At 38.0% G+C, this 20,167-nt stretch overlaps 1 protein-coding gene across 1 annotated transcript in view; it reads left to right on the top strand.

The window, feature by feature from the left end:
• The window catches only part of TFAP2D (transcription factor AP-2 delta), a 54,281-nt gene extending 38,547 nt beyond the window's left edge, over positions 1-15,734 (top strand). Inside the window, exon 8 of the mRNA XM_046638769.1 lies at positions 15,515-15,734. Coding sequence (XP_046494725.1) covers positions 15,515-15,734 — 220 coding nt within the window. The remainder of the gene's footprint in view (positions 1-15,514) is intronic.
• Positions 15,735-20,167: the final 4,433 nt, after the last annotated feature.

Here is a 20,167-nt window from a genome sequence, read left to right as displayed (position 1 = left end):
TAAAGGAAACTTTCACTTCTAAACTTGAGCTGAATGTCTCCTACATGAGCTTTATATGCTCTTCTCCACCTCTCTGTGCAGAGTATTGTAACAGGCCAGTCTGGTGTAACACAGGCAAGCTAGACTGGTGTTACCCAGAAAAGAGCTAAATATTCAGTAAATTGCTCCTCCCATCCTCTAAAAATGAAAGATATGTTGGTGTAAAACTCTCAAGAGTATACATGACTGCAGATTCTCAGTCACAACAATTTGAAACATATAATCATACTTTAAAATATTTTAACACTGCATGGTATATCTACTTATACAAGTGTCATCTATAAAATTTTGGTATTATTATTTATATGTTGAGTATTTTGATATCAAAAAGTCATGATGTCCTGTTTATTATGCCTTTTTAATGTTTGCCAGATTTTTCATTTATTTTGCTTTAACTAACTTCCAGATTATTTATTTAGATGAAATCTTCTGATCTCATAATGGAAGGTAGTAGGATGATAGAAATCACTTAAGCAAAATTCACTTTATAGCAAGTTTCCTAAGTTACATCTCTTTTCATTGTGGTAAAAAGCACATAACATAAAATTTACCAACTGAACCATTTCTAAACGCACAGTGCAGTAGTGTTAAGTATATTCACAGTTGTGCAACCAATCTCCAGGACGTTTTCATTTTGCAAATCTGAAACCCTAGATAACCATTAAATAATGCCCCATTTTTCCCTCTCCCCAGCCTGTGGCAACCACCATTCCACTCTCTGTCTCTATGAATTCGACTACTCTAGATACTTTATATAAGTGGAATCATACAGTATTTGTCTTTTTGTGACTCGCTTATTCTCTTAGCATAATGTTCTCCAGGTTCATCTGTGTTGTAGCATGTGTTAAATTTCCTACCTTTTAAGGCTGAATAATATTCCATTGTATGAATATACCACATTTTGCTTATCCATTCATCCAATAATGGATACTTGGGTTGCTTTATCTCTTGGCTATCGTGAATAGTGCTGCTATGAAAATGGGTGTGCAAATATCTCTTTGAGATCTCGCTTTCAATTCTTTTGTATATATATGCCCAGGAGTAGAATTACTATATTACATAGGAATTCTATTTTTAATTTTTTGAGAAACTGCCATACTGTTTTCCATGGTGGCTGCGCCATTTTACATTCCCACCAACAGTGCACAAGATTTCTAATTCCTCCACATCCTCACCAATACCTGTTATATACTGATTTGTTTTTGTTTTGATAGTAGCTATCCTAATGCGTGCAAGGTGATATCTCATCCTGATTTTCATTTTCATTTCCCTGGTGAACTGTCATGTTAAGATCTTTTCATATCTGTTGACCATTTCTATGTCATCTTTGGAAAAATCTCTATTTAAGTACTTGGCCCATTTTTAATCTAGTTATTTGCTTTTTTGTTGTTGAGTTGTAGGAGTTCTTTATATATTCTGGAGATTAACCTCTTATTAGACATATGATTTTCAAATATTTTCTCCCATTCTGTAGGTTGCCTTTTTATTCTGTTGAGTACATCCTTTGATGCACAGAACTTTTTGATGTAGTTCAATTTGCCTATTTTTACTTTTGTTGCCTATGCTTTATTTATTTATTTATTTGGTGAGGAAGTTTCACCCTGAGCTAGCTAACATCCATTGCCAATCTTCCTTTTTTTTTTTTTTTTTGCTTGAGGAAGATTAGCCCTGAGCTAACATCTGTGCCAATCTTCTACCTTGCATGTGCGATGCCTCCACAGCATGGCTGATGAGTGGAGCAGCTCCATGCTGGGATCTGAACCCACAAACCAGGACCATCGAAGGAGAACACATGGAACTTTACCCACTCAGTAACGGGGCTGGCCCCATTGTTGCCTGTTCTTTTGGCATCATATCCAGGAAATCCTTGCCAAATCCAAAGTCATGAAGCTTTTCCCCTATGTTTTCTTCTAAGAATTTGATAGTTTTAGGTCTTACATTTGGGTCTTTGATCCATTTTGAGTTAATTTTTGTATGTGTTGTAAGGTAAGTGTCCAAGTTCATTCTTCTGCCTGTCTTAAACTATAGCCTTTTAAACAAAAGATACATGGTTGACATTTCCAATTAAAACCAAAATTGAAGACTCCTGATGTAGACTGAATTTAAATGTGCATACTTTTTTTTACCATGCATTTATTAAAAGAAGCCTCAATAGAATATCTTAATAGAACAGTAAAAGTCAGCTTGTCGCCTGACTTGAGAAAGACTCCCCACTTTATAGGTATAGCCCTTAAACCTGGCTTCACAGCAAAATCTCTCTTGGAACTTTTTAAAAACCTCAAGGACGGAAGTACACTTTTAAAGATCTGATTCAATAGGATAGGTCTAGGATTGGACTCGGGACTCTGTGTTATTTGCAAAACTCTGAAGTTGGTTCTGATAGTTAGGCAGCTTTAAGAACCATAGTCCCAGGATATCCCTAGACTATTAGCTTTTTTTTCCCTTTGGAAGAAAAATAATTCTAATTCATTGTAAAGTGCCACTGAGAGTTATGTAAAGTTCTGTCTTGTACACTAACATCGTAAAAAGATTCTACATTTGTTATGGCGCTAATAATCTGGGCAAAAAGGTGTCCGCATGGAGTGTGTCTCTGTCATCAATTCCTACTGAGAGCGATAAATTGAATTTTGATAGAAGCATGAACTCAAGAGAAAAATGAGTTAGAAAGGAAGCGCATCACATCTGACTTTGAAAATAGTCAATTGGCAGAGTCTGATTTTCCAGTGTTTTTGCTGACTGCTGGCTGGAAAGAAGTGAGGACACAGCGTGATTGCAAAGGCAGAGAGCATACTCTAATTAGTAGTCTCAACGTGTGCTACTATTTTATTTAGTCAAAATCTCCTTCCCAACGCAGACCACCTGCATTACACCTCATAGGGTGGCTGATTTGGTACCCTGAGCTCTGTGGCTTACTTTCAGCAGGCTGAATACGTGCAGGTAAAGCTAGGGAATGCTCTGACCCTGTAAAGCACAGATTACTTCCAGTTTTCCTTGGCAGTTGACATATCAGGGTGCTCTGGGAAACTGTGTGCATAGCAGTGACCCCTCTCCTGATTCATGGCCTAGAAAGCTGCTTGTCTCCATCCAAATGACAGGAGGCAGGTTTGTTCATTATTTATAATTTACTGAGTACCATCAAAAGTGTGTATCGCTGTAGAGAACACAGCAGACACCACAACACCTACAGAAAAGGAAAGAGATTTGATTGAAATCTACAGAAGACCCTGAAGACGTGATTCCCAGGAATGGGGATGACAATTAGACAGAGGTGGCATGGGGCTTTGCGGACAGAACAGACTCAGCTCAGATAGAAACCCAGAGCCCTAAGTTTCTGAAATGTTAAGAATTTCTCTCTTTGAGATCTCAGGAAATCTCAACAACTTTTCCCTTCTTTGTCTCTTACAGTCTTAAGATCTCCTTGAATCTGAAGTCAAGCAAAAGCACATCTGACAATTTACGTAAGGGGAGGAAGTTAGACTATCTGTAACGCTCAGTTCAGAGAGAATGGCCTATCAGAAAATTGAGGACGTTTTCTTCCTCAGCACCCACATTAGGAGGCTGAAATTTTATTGTTTCTTGCATTTTACTGTGCTAATGGCAGGTGGTGCAAAGATGACTAAACGATTGTTCCATTCTCCATGAACTTCTAATGTAGAAGACAATTACATACAAAGACTTCTAATATATGAGAGAGATTTATAATAGAGGATTAAGCAGAGTACAATTACCTAGGGTAATTAGGAAAGGCTTTCATCTGTCTATCCACAGTACTTAGCACGTAGTTTGTGTCCAATAAATGTGTTAATAAATGTAGACTATGGTAATATCTCTATTAGGTCTTGCCTGTATTCTCCACTGCTTCATTCCCAGGGCCATGGTGTTTTAATTGGACCATGAGCTGGAGAAGCGAAATGATCAATGTGCTTAATTCTTCTATTTGACTCAAAAAGTCTACTGACATCACACCTTTTTGGAAACAGACCCTCCCATTGCTCCCATAACATGTTGGAAATAAGAAATGTATAGGCAGTCCCAGATATATGTGTGTTTGCTGGTGATTAAATTTTCTTCATTGATTCTCAGTGTTGGAAGGCCCTTACGTTTTCCACTCTCCTTCAATATTTGGATCTTCTCTCCAACATCCCTGTGAAGTTGTTACCCACTCCAGGCTTGAAAACTTTCAATGATAGACGGCTCTTTTCTTACCTAGGCATCCCTTCTATCTCTGACAACTCTATTAGAGATGGCTTCCTTCCATTGAGGCAACATCTGTCTCCCTAACATCCCATCCTTGGGGGCCTTACAGAGTCATTTTAATCCTGTTTCCCTCCCAATTTCTAAAGGCAGCTCTCGTGTCTCTCTGAGTTTTCTCTTTCTGGGCTATTCATCCCTGTTTTTGCTAGTGTTCCATGTATGACATGCATTCCAGTCAACTCAAGTGGTGTCTTCTGAGAGCTGTGTGCTTGGCAACATGCTGAAGAGAGGATGTTTGTCCTGCTTAAATGTGAACATGTTTGCTCTTCTCCAAGGAGCCTAAAATGTGAATAGTTTCAGGTTTTGGTTTTCTTTTTTCATTTTCTTGGTATGGGAAAGTGGCGAGGAAGGTATTCAGCAGTGGATGACTTTCTTAATCTTGCGCAAGTATTGTTTAATGTCGGAAGAGAAATGAAGAAATTTCAATTAAATCTCTGATCCCAAAAGAAAACGTCATGAAATAAATTGCACAACTAGGCTCAGCATTTAAGAAATAAAATGATTAAGACTCTTTCAGGATGTTCTGCCCATTAAAGGGAATGTCTCAGCCCATTTTATTTAAGAATATTGAAAATAGTGGGCCTGAATTGTGAAGAAAAAAAATCTTGTGTTCCCCAAACTTAAGCTCCTTCGTGTAAGGTTGAAATTAAATTTTAAAACTTTAACTGAAACTCCAAAACTGAGTGCCGTTCCCAGGTGCAAAGAAAAACGTACCTGTAAGTGATCGGGTCTTGTTCACTACTTAAATAAGAAAGGACAGTCTGTATTTACATAAGAGTAAAAATGAGTCTCTCTTGAAGTAAAACTTTCACTAGCAAAAATGTGGACTAAAAATAAAACAGACAACAGCTTTCATTTCCTTAGCAGACAAATGGAACCATGATGCACTTCTTGTATGAATCTACATAAAATTACTTACATTCCCTTAACCTTAAGCAGAAAATTAAAGAATTAAATCAGTTGCCAATATTTATTGTACTTCACAAGTCGCATGGCACCAAACCAAATGCTGCAGGAGAGACAGACATAAAAGCATCCGTTGTAGGTCATTGGATGGCATTTTTGTGGGTTTTTAGGTTCAGCATGTAGGAGACTAGTAATTCAAACAACAGAAAACCAGAGGCAACTGTTTCCAACAAGAAGTTACAAACATGGCCCATAATAACTACATGTGTGAGTAATTAATTTGAGGAATGCATATATTGAGGAAGAAATTTGGTCAACTTTTATTGAAATAATTTCTATCTTTGTTGAACTACGGATTGGGGGAGAGTCTGTAAGGAGACAGCACAGAATTGTGGGAAACTCTCAGGTGGGATGTTAGGTGGTCTAGCTCAGTCTCCTCTTGGCTGCCAGCTGGAAGTGTGGCTTTAGAGCAGACATTTCACTGGTCCAGCCCTTGCATGTTATCTATAAAGTTGATGCAGTTAAACTGGATGATCCCTAAGGCTCCTTCTAGACCAACAATGATTTACCCCATTCTTGATTTACTGCTCCATTTTAAATCATTATTTATGCTGTGTTTCCATATGACCTCATTTCTTTATGTTTTAGCAACTTGTTCATTTTAAAAAGTCAACAATTTAGAGGGGCCGGCCCAGTTGCACAGCAGTTAGGTTTGCATGTTCTGCTTCGCCGGCCTGGGGTTCACTGGTTCGGATCCCAGGTGCGGACCTACTCACCACTTGGCAAGCCATGCTGTGGTAGGCATCCCACATAGAAAGTAGAGGAAAATGGGCACGGATGTTAGCTCAGGGTCAGTCTTCCTCCCCAGAAGAACAGGAGGATTGGTGGTAGATGTTAGCTCAGGGCTAATCTCCCCCCCCCCCCCCCCCAAAAAAAATGTCAACAAATTAGGGTCAACAAATTAGGTTTGAGCACTCTGCTTCATCGGCCCAGGGTTTCACTGGTTCAGATCCTGGGCACGGACCTAGTACCACTCTTCAGGCTATGCTGAGGTGATATCCTACATAGCACAACTAGAAGGACCTACAATTAGAATATACAACTATGTGCTGGGGAGCTTTGGAGAGGAAGGAAACAAAAAGAAGATTGGCAACAGATGTTAGCTCAGGTGCCAATGTTTAAAAAAGTAAAAAGTCAACAACTGAATAAAATTCATCTAAAAAAGCACAAGAGTCCTAAGCTTAGCATTTCTATTGCCCTATTCTAAGTAGAAAATGTGAATTGTCTGATAGAGAGAAATATAAGGAAATGGTTCATTTATCCCTAAGAGCTTTATTCCCATATGTAAAAAACAAAGAATGTCTTTGCCATCAGAGAGTTGACTTGGATGTGATTGACTCTGGTCTCTCCTGATGGGTGTGCAATGACTGTATCCTTAGCCTCCTTTGCTAATGAGCTGGATGGAAGTAAAATGGATCACAAGGATCCATTCCCCTTTGGGACCTCAGTAAGTGGCTGAGAAAAGCAGGAACAATGTGACGTTTGGGCAATAGATGGGCAACACATCTCACAACCTGGAGGAGATTTAGGGCATCAGAAACACATTTCTCCAAAGTGAATTTCATAGAGCACTAGTCCCAAGAGATGCTCCTTGAAAGTCTCTCATGGTCAACTGTTTTTTGGATCAAGAAACTCTGACTATTACACTCCTCTTGAAGTATGCCACTGCACATTAGCATATCAAGGGCTCCCAGAACTTTTTGAATTGGACCATTTTTGAGTGGAAGGAGTGCTTACTTAGCCCCATGTTTCCAACATTTGATCACAATACTTAGCCCCATGTTTCCAAAACTTGATCACAGAAACTGTTTTCTCTCAGACTACCTATTAACATCCCATGGAGCTAAGATACTGCAGAAGTTCTTAGGGGAAATGCTGAAGAAGTTTATCATCCTCTTTTTCCTGGGAAGAATAGCAGACACAGCAGTTAAGTGCTATTTCTTGGCCATAAGGGAAAACATTCAATTCCCTAGCTGAATTTAAACTGAATAAGTACTATTTAAAAAATACTAATGCTTTGGACCCATCCCAGACCAATTAAACTAGGATCTCTGGGGTGGGACCCACGGGTCTTTTTTTAATAAGCTCCCGGGTGATTCTTATGTGCATCTAGGGTTGAGAACCACCAGCTGAAGGAACCATAGAACATTTGTGAATGCTGCCAAGGCCTTGCTAATGAATAGATTTCAAAGAAACCATGCCACCAGAGAACCATATATCTTCATTATGCACCTTAATTAAACTCCATTTTAGAAGCACTTGGGTCCATGAGACAATATAATCTATGTAGAAAATGAGCACAATCAACCAGTTTCCCTTTTCCTCTATTTCCTCAACCAGTTAGGCTACAAAGGATAGATGCCATCAGGTTCTGGGAGGATAAGTCCAGCTACTTTCCTCCGAGTGAGGTCTCTCTCCGTGGCCTGTTCTGGGGTTGTGCTGCTTCAGAGAGATGAAGTGCCTTATCCACATAGCTTTGGAAAGAAGTAAGGTTTTGCCGAGAAGCCCCACAATCCTTTGCTGCTGTTCTCCAGGGTCTGTTTTCCAGCCTCCTGACCTCACATTTGTTCTCAAGAGTGCAAGAAGACATTTTTCTGGCTGCTACCTAAAGCTGTAGTGGGAAATACAGACTGAGCCTCGGGCTACATTGGGACCTAAGCTCGAAGTAGCTGAATAATCCAGGAGGGAAGGAAAAGGCTTGTCTCTTCTTTAAATCTTGCTGCCTGCATGCCTCCTGGAGACCAAGAAGCAGAACTGAGGTTGGCGACAGTGCCATCTGTATGCAATTTGAGAAATCAAAGATATATAATAGCAAACACCCATTGGAACGATGCAACATAAAATAGGAATATTAGCCCAAACTTTTTCAACATTTACCCTGTGAAAAGAAGTGGAGGAAGAGAAGTTTGTTTGTCAAACATTTTCCAGGTGGAAAGTAGAAATTTAACAAAATGAAATTACCTTTTACTCTAATTGCCTAAATGATGATGGCACGCTACTTTTTCTTGATTTTCAATATTCTAGTTTGTAGCATCATAGTATCTACTACTTCCAGCTTTTTGTATCTCAAAAGAAAGCCAGAAAAAAATCCATCCATGGTTGGCAGACACAACTGAATGGCCCAGTCTTCAGTGGCAAATACTAATGTGGCTTTCATTTTTTTTTCAATACATATAAAATCAGTGTTTGCTTAGGGAGGTGGAAAGGATGTACTGGATCCCAGGCCCAGTTCTTGCCAAGATAGGAAGAATTCAGGGGGAGATTCCATAGACGTTTGCTTCAGGCTGTGTTTCAGAAAATTGCTGTAGTGGTTTAATCTAAATTAGTTTAGACAAAATCAATAAAAACGATAAAGCATTTCTGAAGGACAATTAGAGCAATATGGAAACAGCTTTGTGACATTTCTCTAGCACACATTTCTAGTGAAATGTAAACTATATTTACTCAGACTAAGGAAAGTCAAATAGCTCTTATTCCTCTGGTAGATGTCCATTCAGAATCCTATTTTAACTTCCATCCCAAGTAAACACTGAAGCTTTGGAGATTTTAAAGATAAATACATAAGACCTTGGCTAGAGGAAAAAAATGCACTTACCCAGGAATCACAGGTATGAGGAGAAGTTTGTGAAATTTCTAGTATACGGAAGTGTCTTGATAGCCCTCATCATTAATGTCAAGTAGTTATAAGTATAAATGCTGAGTTAAAGATGGATTGTCACATTAGCAAAACCACACAAGGAAAAAGAAGAAAGGATTATAATTTATTCTCTTTCATATTGCAGTCTCTTCTCTTCCATCCTTGATTACCATTTTCCTTACTGAGTCTCAATTTCTTCATTTTTAACCCCACTGACAGAGAATACAGTTTGAACTGTTGCGATATATTTTCTTTTAAAAAGTTAAACTCTGTATTGGTAGAACTTATTTAAGTCAAGTTCATTGGTCAAGAAGAGGTTAGGACACCACCTTGTAAAAAGGCAAAAAGTGTGGGTCCTCAGGTGGGCACGCACACACACATAAACGATCTCTCAAGAAAGCGTGGTTCTACCCTGTGGTGTCTCCCAGGTTACTGAAATGTGAACGTACCCTAATGCTTAGGGGAGATGGTTTATGTTGCAGAAAGATGCTCTAGAGAATGTTAATTGGGAGGTCTAGCAAAATAAGAGTTTTTAAAACCATGAATAAAATTAAGAAGATGACTGTTAAATGTAAGTTACATTTTCTCTAACATCAGGTACCATAAACCATCGCAGTCTCGATTTTCCCAGCGGGTGACTGCATTGCTCACAGTCAGTTGTCAGAAACTTCCTGCTCCTCGGTGTGAAATTAGTAATAGAAAAATGAAATCAATGAGCTGGAATCTAGTTAGGCAGAGAGAGAGAAAATAGTTCAAGGTAAAAATAGCTTCCAAATCTGGCTGGCTGTGTTCTAAACCTCAAATTTTGACCCTAGCTTTTTTGATTTAGACTTACTGATTCCATAAGACTTTTCCCTAAGAATTGCTCTCTCACTATACTGCAAGTGGATATGTTTTCCTTAATCTCCTCTAAATGTCACATCATTGATTTGGGCCCACCAACTAAGCCTTTTGCCGCATTAAGATATTTCAGAACTTTGGTTCTGCTACCCAATGATGTAATTTTCCTCTATTTTAATGCCAGCCATGCAGTTACAAATCCATGATGGCTTCAACCACATTGTCAATTAACATGCTGCGCGGAGTGGAATTAATGAGAGAGACTTGCAACACTCCCCTAGAGATGTCCTTCAAGGTTAACAACTGCCCTTAAGTCCACACGTTGGGTATTGTCATCCAACCAGCCGTGAATCTGCCTTACTCTGCTGTCATCTACCTCATTATTCCCCCCGAAATTATCAGATGGTATTTTGGGAGATTTTGTCGGATGCATTGCTAAAAATCCTACAGTAAATTGCATTGCTACTGCTCTGCTCTAATAACACTTTCATAAAAGGAAATACAGTTACCATATTGGGCTCCTTACTGAACCCATCCAGCACTTCAGTGAGCACTTCTATTTTTTAAGTGTTAACACTTCAGATTTGTAATAACCCATTGCATGAACAAATTACAGCAACTACAGACTTAATGATTCAATTTAGATGACTTTTGGGGAAAAAGTAAAAGCTGCAGGGATAGAAATTAGAGCACCGATTCCCAGGGGTGGGGGCTGGGGAGAGCGAACTGACTGAAAAGGAGCACAAGAAAACTTTCTGGCTAATGTTAGTTGTTACACAACTGTATGGATTTGTTGAAATTCAGTGAGCTATATACCTAAAAAGGGTAAATATTACCGTACGTAAATTCAAACCAAATAAATCTGATTTTTTTAAATATCTCAAGAAATTTGTTAAAGGACTAACTAAATGTAATTTAATAACCCAGAGTTGCTAAAATCTCTTTTTCCCCTGCTTTATTAAAGCATGTTTCTCTGTTCCATTTCACTACTTCCTCTCCCATCTTCCATGATTTTTCAAAGATTACCTGACAAACTCAGTGTCTCAGAAACACACCTGTGTTTTCTCTATCCTGAAATAGGAGTTTCTTATACATACTTTTAAAAAAGTCTCAACTCCATTAATTATACCATTGCCAATTTTAATGATTAAACTCTCCTTAAAGAAGCAAAGTATCTTAATGACCATTTAATCTTCCATGTGCTAACATAGCACTCTCTCCCCCGAGAAGCCTTGGGCCTATCCCTGCATTGTTCTTCTTCCCCATTCTTGGAATATAACTTTAAATCCTACTTACCTGGGCATAAGAGTTTCCCTGATGAAACCAAGGAACTTTGAGCCTTTTGTTAACTCAATTATTCCCTACACTGGAGTCCCACCCCTTCTCTACTGAGCTGCTGCCTCCTGGTGGTGACTAATCCTCAAATGCTGGCAGCAGACAATATCAGGGAGAGCATAGGTGCTTCATCTCAGCCCTGTTTGGTTTTGTTGTTGTTGCTGTTGGTTTGTGTTTTGTTTTTATTTTGTTTTAACACTCTTTGTATTTTTTTTTAAGATTAGGCTATAATTTTGATTACCAATTTATAGTAAGAGCCCAAATGAAAAGTTTTTAGAGATATGTACAGCATCTTATTTGTCTCTTAACTTAAACTCTGGTAGATTTCGATTATCACTTATGCTCTAGGGCTCCCACTCCTCTTCCTCGCTTCGATGACTGAGATCTTACCCTCCCCTGTCTATTTTCTTCCCATTGTCTTCTCTGAGCTCTAGTTTTACATTTTGGGGGGGGGGGACTGTTACTCCTTTCTCCTTAGAATTCTATTTAAGTCTTCTCATCACTTTGGCAAGTTTCTATGCTTTGGCAGGAGCACCCCTTTTTCAATATCTTAATCAAAGAATCAGGAAACTAATTCCTTTTTCTCAATATTGCCCAAGGAGCTTTGAAGGGTGAGTGGACTTTAGATTGGCTGAAAAGAAGAGGAAGGACAAAGGTGTGCAATAGGAATGGCCATCATAGGGTTGAGGATAAAGAAGAGAGATAAGCCTTTCAAGAATAAAGTCGAGAACACTTCATTACAAAGGGTGAAGGAAGGAGACCTGGGAAATGCAAATATATTAAGAAATCTGATACATTTGTATCCTCTGCCACTGTTCAGTAACATTTTTAAAATGTGGCATGAAGACAATACATCTAACACAATGCTAGTTGTCTCCTTCCCTCGTCTCATTGAGGATAAACTTTTAGATGAATCTGATTTTAGAAGAACTGCTGGATTTTGACTGCCTACTTCAAACCATCATGGCTACAATTTGACCTAGGTAATATTTGCTTGTGAAAGGCTCTCTGATGTTAATCTGATGAAAATATATGCAAATGCCAAGTATAACTTAAATATGAAGTCTGTGGCTGAAAAATAAGACTTTCTAAAGGCAAAAAATGATCCCCATTATCAGAGATTTTGGAGATTTGACTACAGTGTATTACCTTATAGATTACCTTAGTTTATTTCAGTCTGGGACTGAAAGTCAGCCCTATCATTTCTGTTTTTGTTTTGTTTTCCTGTAGATTCCATCTTATCGCTTTCCTCCTTTTTGTATGTCACTATGAATGAAATATGCGCCTATTTTTCCGGAGTGGTTGGGGCTAGCAGAATAGCATGATGTTCCCAGAAATTCTTTTCAATTATCCTGCGATTTCACACTTTTTTCTGTGCTATTTTAATACAATATTAGATGGCTTTAATTATTTGGTTTCATAAACTTCACTAAAAACTGCTAGAACAGAGGCTATCCTTTGCATTAAGTATCATCCTATGCAGTGTGCCACACATATTTTTTATGTGCAAGTAATGTTAAATTAAGGAAACTAGCAAAATTTGTGTAATGTTTTTCATGTTGAAAAGTAACACTTCAAGTAGTTACTTTGCTTATGTTGAATATTCCAATTTTCAATTTTAGACTTCTCTGTTCAGCTCAGTGGTCTTTCAACTTCCATAACCTCTGTCCATGATGTGGGTTTGCAAAAGAGCACCATAAGTATTAATACTGGTAAATTGAAGCTTAGAGGTAGAAAGAAACTTGCAGATGTTCTAATCAGACCATTGTCATCTTACCAGGCTAAGTAACTTGCTCAGTCACAAAGTGCCTAAGGTCAGAGCCAACGTGAAGACTTGGTACAGCTGGTTCTCAGTGCATGGCAGATGACAACGCAACCTGCTAATGGTCAGACACATATTTTAGGAGCAAGCAAGACCATCAGCCAAGAAGGGATACCAATTTAAGAATCTTTAATTATGGCAACAACTCTTTTTGACATGGAGATTTAAAGCATTTATACAAACCATTCCACTTTGTACTTGATGTTTTAAAACCTTAGTCTTAGACAAGAAAGTGAGTAAGAAAACTCATCATCTTCCAGGCCTACAAGTCTGCACATAGAATAAAGTCAGAGAAACCAAGCTAAAACTGCCAGGAGAAAGTGATTTCTCAAAGGAAAGGAGTAAAACACAGCCTCAGCCTGAGAATAACCTAAGTCCAGAGGCATTACAGAATTTCAGATTTCTCAGGCAAATTATTTAAATTCTCTTGCTGTTAGTTTCTTCATCTGTAAATTGGAAATAATAATACCTACATCTTAGTGTTATTGCCAGGATTTATGAGGTGATACAGAATAAAGCACTTAGAACAGGGCCTGGCATATGGTCAGAACTCAAATACCGCTATTAACTTTAATATTTAATCTAGTGAAACTAAATTTTGCACACTCAGCTATAGGTGAAGAGGGCAGTCACAACCAAGAGGATATGGCAGTATAGAGGAAAACAAAATTCATCTAATGGTACAAGGAGCCCTAAACAGGAATAAAGCATGAGAAATGAGGCAGTTGTACCCAAGGCCAAGCATCTAGACATTAATGGATGGCTTCACTCAGGTCTTTCTGTGGGCACAGCCACAATTAATTCTTCCACCACTCTAATCAGTTCCATTTGTTGTCCAGCCTCCCTGATAGAACCTAAAGCAGACGAATTCCCCTCTAGTCATCTCCTTGTAGAAATGGAGCTGAAGTCAGTTTTCCTGCTCAGCAAAGCAAGACGCTGCAACAAAGATATGCATACGCTTGAACTATGGTGATGTTTTATATTACAAATTTTGGCATGCATAGTTGCCCAAGTACTGACCATCCTTGTTTTCTAAATAATTGGAGACTGAAGTCTTTTTTGTTTTTAATGTATGTTAATGATGACCTAGGCATAGGGCAAGCTTTGTAAAATCTCCAGATGAAAGATGCCAGCAACTTGTCGAGTGTAATAAGGGACCTGCAGAAAATTTTACTCTCACCGTGAATATCCACAACCAACAATATCTACCATTTATTGAGAACTTACTATAGGTCTGACATCATCCTGAGCCCTTTGCATGGCTTAAGGTAAATAACAATTCCATGTGGTAGATCCTATTATTATCACCACTGAGGCATATCAGTAGGCTGCCATGGAGCCTAAATTCCTCATTTGCGTTCTTTTAAGATTTTATTATTTTTGCTCCTAAAGATTATATACCCTATGAGGGGTAACTAACTAGTTAACATATTATGGAGGATGGTACTATCTGATTCAAAAACTGCTAATGTCATGGCGACTATAACAGCCTAGGACCAAGGACTTGTAAGCAGTTAATAGCTTCATTTAGTGAATGTACAATATATGTGCCACATTGTATATACATTATAACATATGCATATGTTACGTTATGCATATGTCAAGCATGTTTTTCTATATTATTACAAGAAATGAATTATGGAGAACAACCTGGCAGAGTGTCACTTCAGAAACAATTAACCAAATGAACAATCTGGGTGGATTCTGTTCACAAGGAGAGTGAATCTATAATTATGCATTTGTTCAACTAGAGATGATATTTGTCATGGTTGGAAGGGCTACCTATGCTGAGGCTACCACAATGCTCCTTACATCTGCTCATTAGTTATGATTATTAGTTAATCAGTTAGCTAATTAACACAAAGAGTGGCTTACATAAGATAGAATTTTATTTTTCTCTCATTTAGGAGACTGGAGGTGAGTGGGTTCCTTCCATCTTGTTCTGTCCTCACCACCAAGGTGATTATCCTCATCTGCATAGCTGCAGAACTATTTTGAGAGGAAATAAAGGGCACTCAATTTCATTTTAAGCAGGTGGGAATCACATACAACAATTCCCATCATGTTCTAGTGGGGGGGGGAGGGGTGGTTAGTGCCACGTCCACACCTAGCTGCAAGGGAAGCTTGGAAATGTAGCCTCCAGCTGGATGGCCATGTACCCAGATAAAACTCCATTACTATGGAGAAAAGAAGAATGGATTTAGAGGAATAGCTGGCCATCGGGCACACTCAGCCAATTCTGATCTCTTCTTGTGTGATCTATGCCCATACAAGTATATATGCCGTTCTCAAAAACCAAATGATTCCCACACATAGAAAGTTGTATTTTCTGGTTGTTAATGAGACATAGAATCAGAATCAAGTCATGTGCTAAACACTGAGACTTGCTAATAACTAGTGCACATCAAGTCTATCAATGACAAGTCTTCTTCCAAATATGTCCTAAATTTCTTATGGTCAAAAGCAATACATTGACTCATGTTCTAACTTCCACAAGGCTTGGCACCATTTAGGAATACAATAAATGCCTGTTTAATATTCTGGATCTAATGAGAGGATTTGTTGTCCTGCCTCATGCTGTAAGTTGTTCATCTCTTTTTCCTACCACTTCTCATTTCCAGTTTGATCACTCATGGCTTTGGGACTCCAGCAATATGTGCAGCCCTAAGCACTTTCCAAACAGTCCTCAGTGAAATGCTGAACTACTTGGAAAAACACACTACCCACAAAAACGGCGGAGCAGCGGATTCTGGCCAAGGACATGCCAATTCGGAGAAAGCCCCCCTGCGGAAAACTTCAGAGGCTGCCGTGAAAGAGGGCAAAACAGAAAAGACAGACTAGCTACATCAAACAGAATCTATTTCCAGAGAGTCTTGCTGCTGATATTTTTTCTAATATATATATCATTGAGGGTGATTAATCTTCAGTGGACCAAACCTCTACCCTCCCCCAACCCTCCATAAAAAACAAAAATGGAAATGAAAAATGAAACAAAAAAGGACAAAACCAAAAAAAAAAGAAAAAAAAGGAAAACAGCAGTGTAACCGTGTGATGAAATTGTCACTTTTTAATTTTATGTTATGATAAACTCCTTTTGTGCACGTAATTTATTGTTCCGAATTATATACATCACAGTTTTTAAGCACTTCTGGACTTTGGAGAGACAGCATATGCTTTTTCACATCTAACTGATGCACTTTCTTATCCAACTATGTAGTTAGGGATCAGAAAGCATGGCCAAACTGGAATCCACCACCAGTGCTTACAGCTCCAACCTTTCTTGACTTAATTCCCTGTAACAGAAGAGTGCCTCTTTTCGTTAAATAGATCAATCTGGTAATCAATCCATCAATAAATGCTTTGGGAATGGAAAGGGCAGTCATGAATCTTTGTCCTGTGAATTGACAGAAATTCCAAAATTTTGGTCTCCCCTAGCCACTTAACTACCAGTGCCTTGGTGGTATCTAAAAATTCCAGAAAACTCTGTCCCCTCCCTGTATGACCATTCCCACCCCATCCTAAGTCCTTTTTTTTTTTTTTCCTGTTAGCTAAGAGACTTAGCATAATATTGAAGAGATGAGAGATGAACTCTTCTATCCATTCTCGTCATATCCCCAACCTAACAGTTAAGGAAACGGCGCTTTGTCGGTGGGGGCAGGATGGATACAGGAAAGGGTAGCCTTGCCATTCTTGAGCTCCTGATGGAAAGCATTGATATTGTGTTTCCTGGAAAAGCATGAGAACAGGAACAGTGATCTTTCCAGAAAGTTCTGCACCACAGAGACAGGAGAGGAGCCCAGGGAAGTGCTGGTGGCCAATGATTGTATGGTTAAAATAAGAGCCAATCTTTTTCTAACTTTGTGCTTCTTTGACCTGCCCGATAGCCATGTTCTAAACCTTTAGAGGCGCAGAAGCATTCAGGTCTGTGTTCAATAAAGAAAACAAAAACAGAATGATCAGAGAAGACTTTTGCTTTTAAGATGCTTCCTTTTTTTGTAGCTTGTTCTTATAGTTTCATTGTCCTTTAGTTAAGACACTGAAAACAAGAAGTTCCTGCCTGCAAAGGCCAGGGGCTAATTGAATGAAAGTTTGGTCCATTCAAACCTGAATGTGTCAAGAAATCTGATGTGTATGATTTGGTACCACATTGTACTAACCTCTCTACTGTTAACAATTTTCAAACTTCTAGGCAAATAAAGATGTAGGTCGTCATCTATGAAAAAAATCATTTCAATAATATGTGGACTGCTGACACTAAGTTCAGCATCAAAATATACTCCTCTCATTAACATATTTCAATTACTTTCAAAAAGTTGCTGCCATATTATAACCCATGGGAAATATTAGCATTATTTTTAATTGAGAGGAAATTGCTCAAGAGTTTTCATATAGAGATCACAAAAAGTATTTTTACCTAACAATAATTCTTAAAATTATTTGACTTTTATCTTCAATCTTATACAGAAAAGAGAGACACAATCAATGAAAATCTAAATTTCCTAGACTAAATTTAAGTAAAAGAAGACATAACTAAGGAATTCTATAACAAAGGGGTTTTATAGTTACACGGTAGAAGAGTTTAAAGTAAAGAAACATAAAAGTGATGAGTTGTGATTTCACGTGTTTATCTAGTTCCATTTTAAAAATTTTACCATTATTCATGGCTTTAATATTTTTAAATAAAATAGAATAAAGCTGAGATTCCACTGCAGTTCCAAATTTCATCACAAAGTAAATGATTCCATTTTACATGAAATTTCCCATATTGTAAAATATACACATGAAACAAAAATGATGAATATTTCAGTTTAATAAGTAGTAGGGAAGCTATATACAGATAATGTGGGCTACTAATATTTCCTTAATGAAATTTCCGCATTAACTTTTACTCCTTTTATTATAACAATACATATGTATTTAATATGGCATTTTGATATGCATATCTGCTAGGTACTTAATGTAGTTATATACTATGTCAAATGTTCACCAATAATCAGATGAAAAATTAGATCTGGCTTATGGTACCAGCTTACTTCTCCACCCATAGTTGTGACTAGTTCAGATTCTTAACACCTCAATGGGGTGTTATTATTTATTAGCCTTGGAAACAAAAGCATTACTATAACTACAGTGCATATTATTTACCAGGATTTGGGGTGTCTTAAGAGCCTTAAATGGACAACACCCATCGTTAACTTAACCAGCCATTAGGACATAAATGAATTGATAGACTGGTCATTTTTAGAGTCATTATTTATTATCATATTCTAATAGACATTGTTAACATACCAACTTTTGCCTTGTATATAATAGGTACTCAACACTTTTTAAATAAATGAGTAAATGAATGTGTGCGTGTTCTTTGTCCAAAATGGGCCAAAGGACTTTTTACTTTTGATTTTTTTTCAGCACTCAATGCTTCAATCTGCCTTGCTTCTTCCATGGTAATTTACGGATAATTCTTTTTATTTGAATAAGGAAATAGTTCCACTATATCATATTAGACACAAGTTATACGTATTTAACATAGAATAATAAGGAAAAGTATCAGAATTTCAACAAAAGTGAAGGTATAATCATTATCAGTATCATAGTTTATAGTAAAGGAAGGGAGCTCACACACAAAAAAATCTGTCTGATTTTCAGGGTTATAATAAGTAATAAAGCAATGAAAAAGTTTCTCAGATTAACTATTACTTGCCCAGAAAAATTGGCCAAACCTCTCATACTTACTTAAAATTAATAATGATGATTAATGTAAACTTCTTATACTTAAATTTATAAAGGATTGAGTCAAATTCCTGTGGAAAGGAATGTTTGTTTCAAGGCTATTTCAATGACCAATTTAAATGCCACCTCCATGGCTATTTCATTAGAGTTACCATTTGGCTTAAGTTTAGCATCTCTGGAAACTGAATAAAACTCTGAATTACTCTATATTTCCTTCTCTGGAAAGACCAGAGCACTTGAAAGATGTCTAGTCTCTTGCTCCCTTCTTTTCAGATGCTTTAAAAATAGGGATAATTCTTCCTGGATTTACAGTTCCTTTTTCCTTCCCCTTCTTTGGGGTATGTTCTCTTCAATGTCCAGGACAAAACATGACCCTTTAGCACCATGAGCATCCTGACACTAGTGTGACAGTGATAAGAATTTGACCTTTTGTCACCTGGTGCTTTTAAGGTAAATGTGTCAATAAATTATCCTTGTTAATAATGAGTAAAACAATATAATTGCATGTCCCTATATTTTCTTCCTTTTATGCCTCTTTGGAGGCATTTGAGACCGGTGCAATTTTAAAAATGTGTCAGAATCCTTTACACAATGAGCATGCCCTCTCCTTACAAAAGCCAAGTCAATCTGTGAGAGGTGCATGGCCTAGTGACTGAGAACATGCACTCTAAAACTAAATTGCCTGGGTTCAAATCATGGCTCTTTCATTTGCTACCACCATGTGACCTTGGGCAAGTTGCTGAAGCTGTCCGTGCCTCCATTTCCCCATCTCTAAGATGAGGATAATAATAGATACCTTCTCACAAAATTACTGTCAGAATCAAAGAGCCAATGTATCTAAGCTGCTAAGAGCAGCACAGGGGCATGGTCAGTGCTATGTGTGTTAGCTGTTGTCTTTAATACTTAGAGTTTGGACAAACAATTTTTTTAAACCTAGGTATCAGTTTCTCCTCAGTTTATTGAACCTTTTTCTATATGCTAGGCTCTGTCCTAGAGACTGAAGATGCAGAATGGAATAGAACAGAACACTTTTCTCACAAATTTGCCACAATCTCCCATGAAGACCCCAGCCGTTAGAATGCGGTGAGTGCCATGATGCAAACGTGCACAAGTTGCCCCAACACAAACCAGACGAGGGTCAAGGGAGCTGGCAGGAGGGTGTGAAGGTTAGAGGGGAGGATGGAAAGTCAAGAAAGAGGGTTGTGATCAGAGAAAAGGAAAGGTAGAGATCAGGGAAAAAGAGACTTAGAGACTTTATGGTTTTGGGTGAATTAAAAACATTTGGGGCAGGATACTATTTTGGAAATTAACAGATGTACCTTGTATTTCTGGTATTCCTACGTTGTCCCCTGCCCCTCCCATTTTTAAGCAGCTCATGTTTTGTCTGTATGACCTCAGGGCAGGAATGTGACCCAACGGAATGTGGGCAAGAAAAGAGTTGAACTTTTGTACAAGTTTTCAGTTTCAAAATCCTAGGCCCTAAGAAGGACTTGAAGTTTAAAAGCATATCAGAAACTTTTCTTTCCTCCCCACAGACATAGAAA

This window comes from Equus quagga, chromosome 15 (assembly GCF_021613505.1).
Source record: "Equus quagga isolate Etosha38 chromosome 15, UCLA_HA_Equagga_1.0, whole genome shotgun sequence".
NCBI lineage: Eukaryota > Metazoa > Chordata > Mammalia > Perissodactyla > Equidae > Equus > Equus quagga.
Note: the sequence above shows the minus strand (reverse complement) of the source record. Positions and strands in the feature narration are given on the sequence as shown.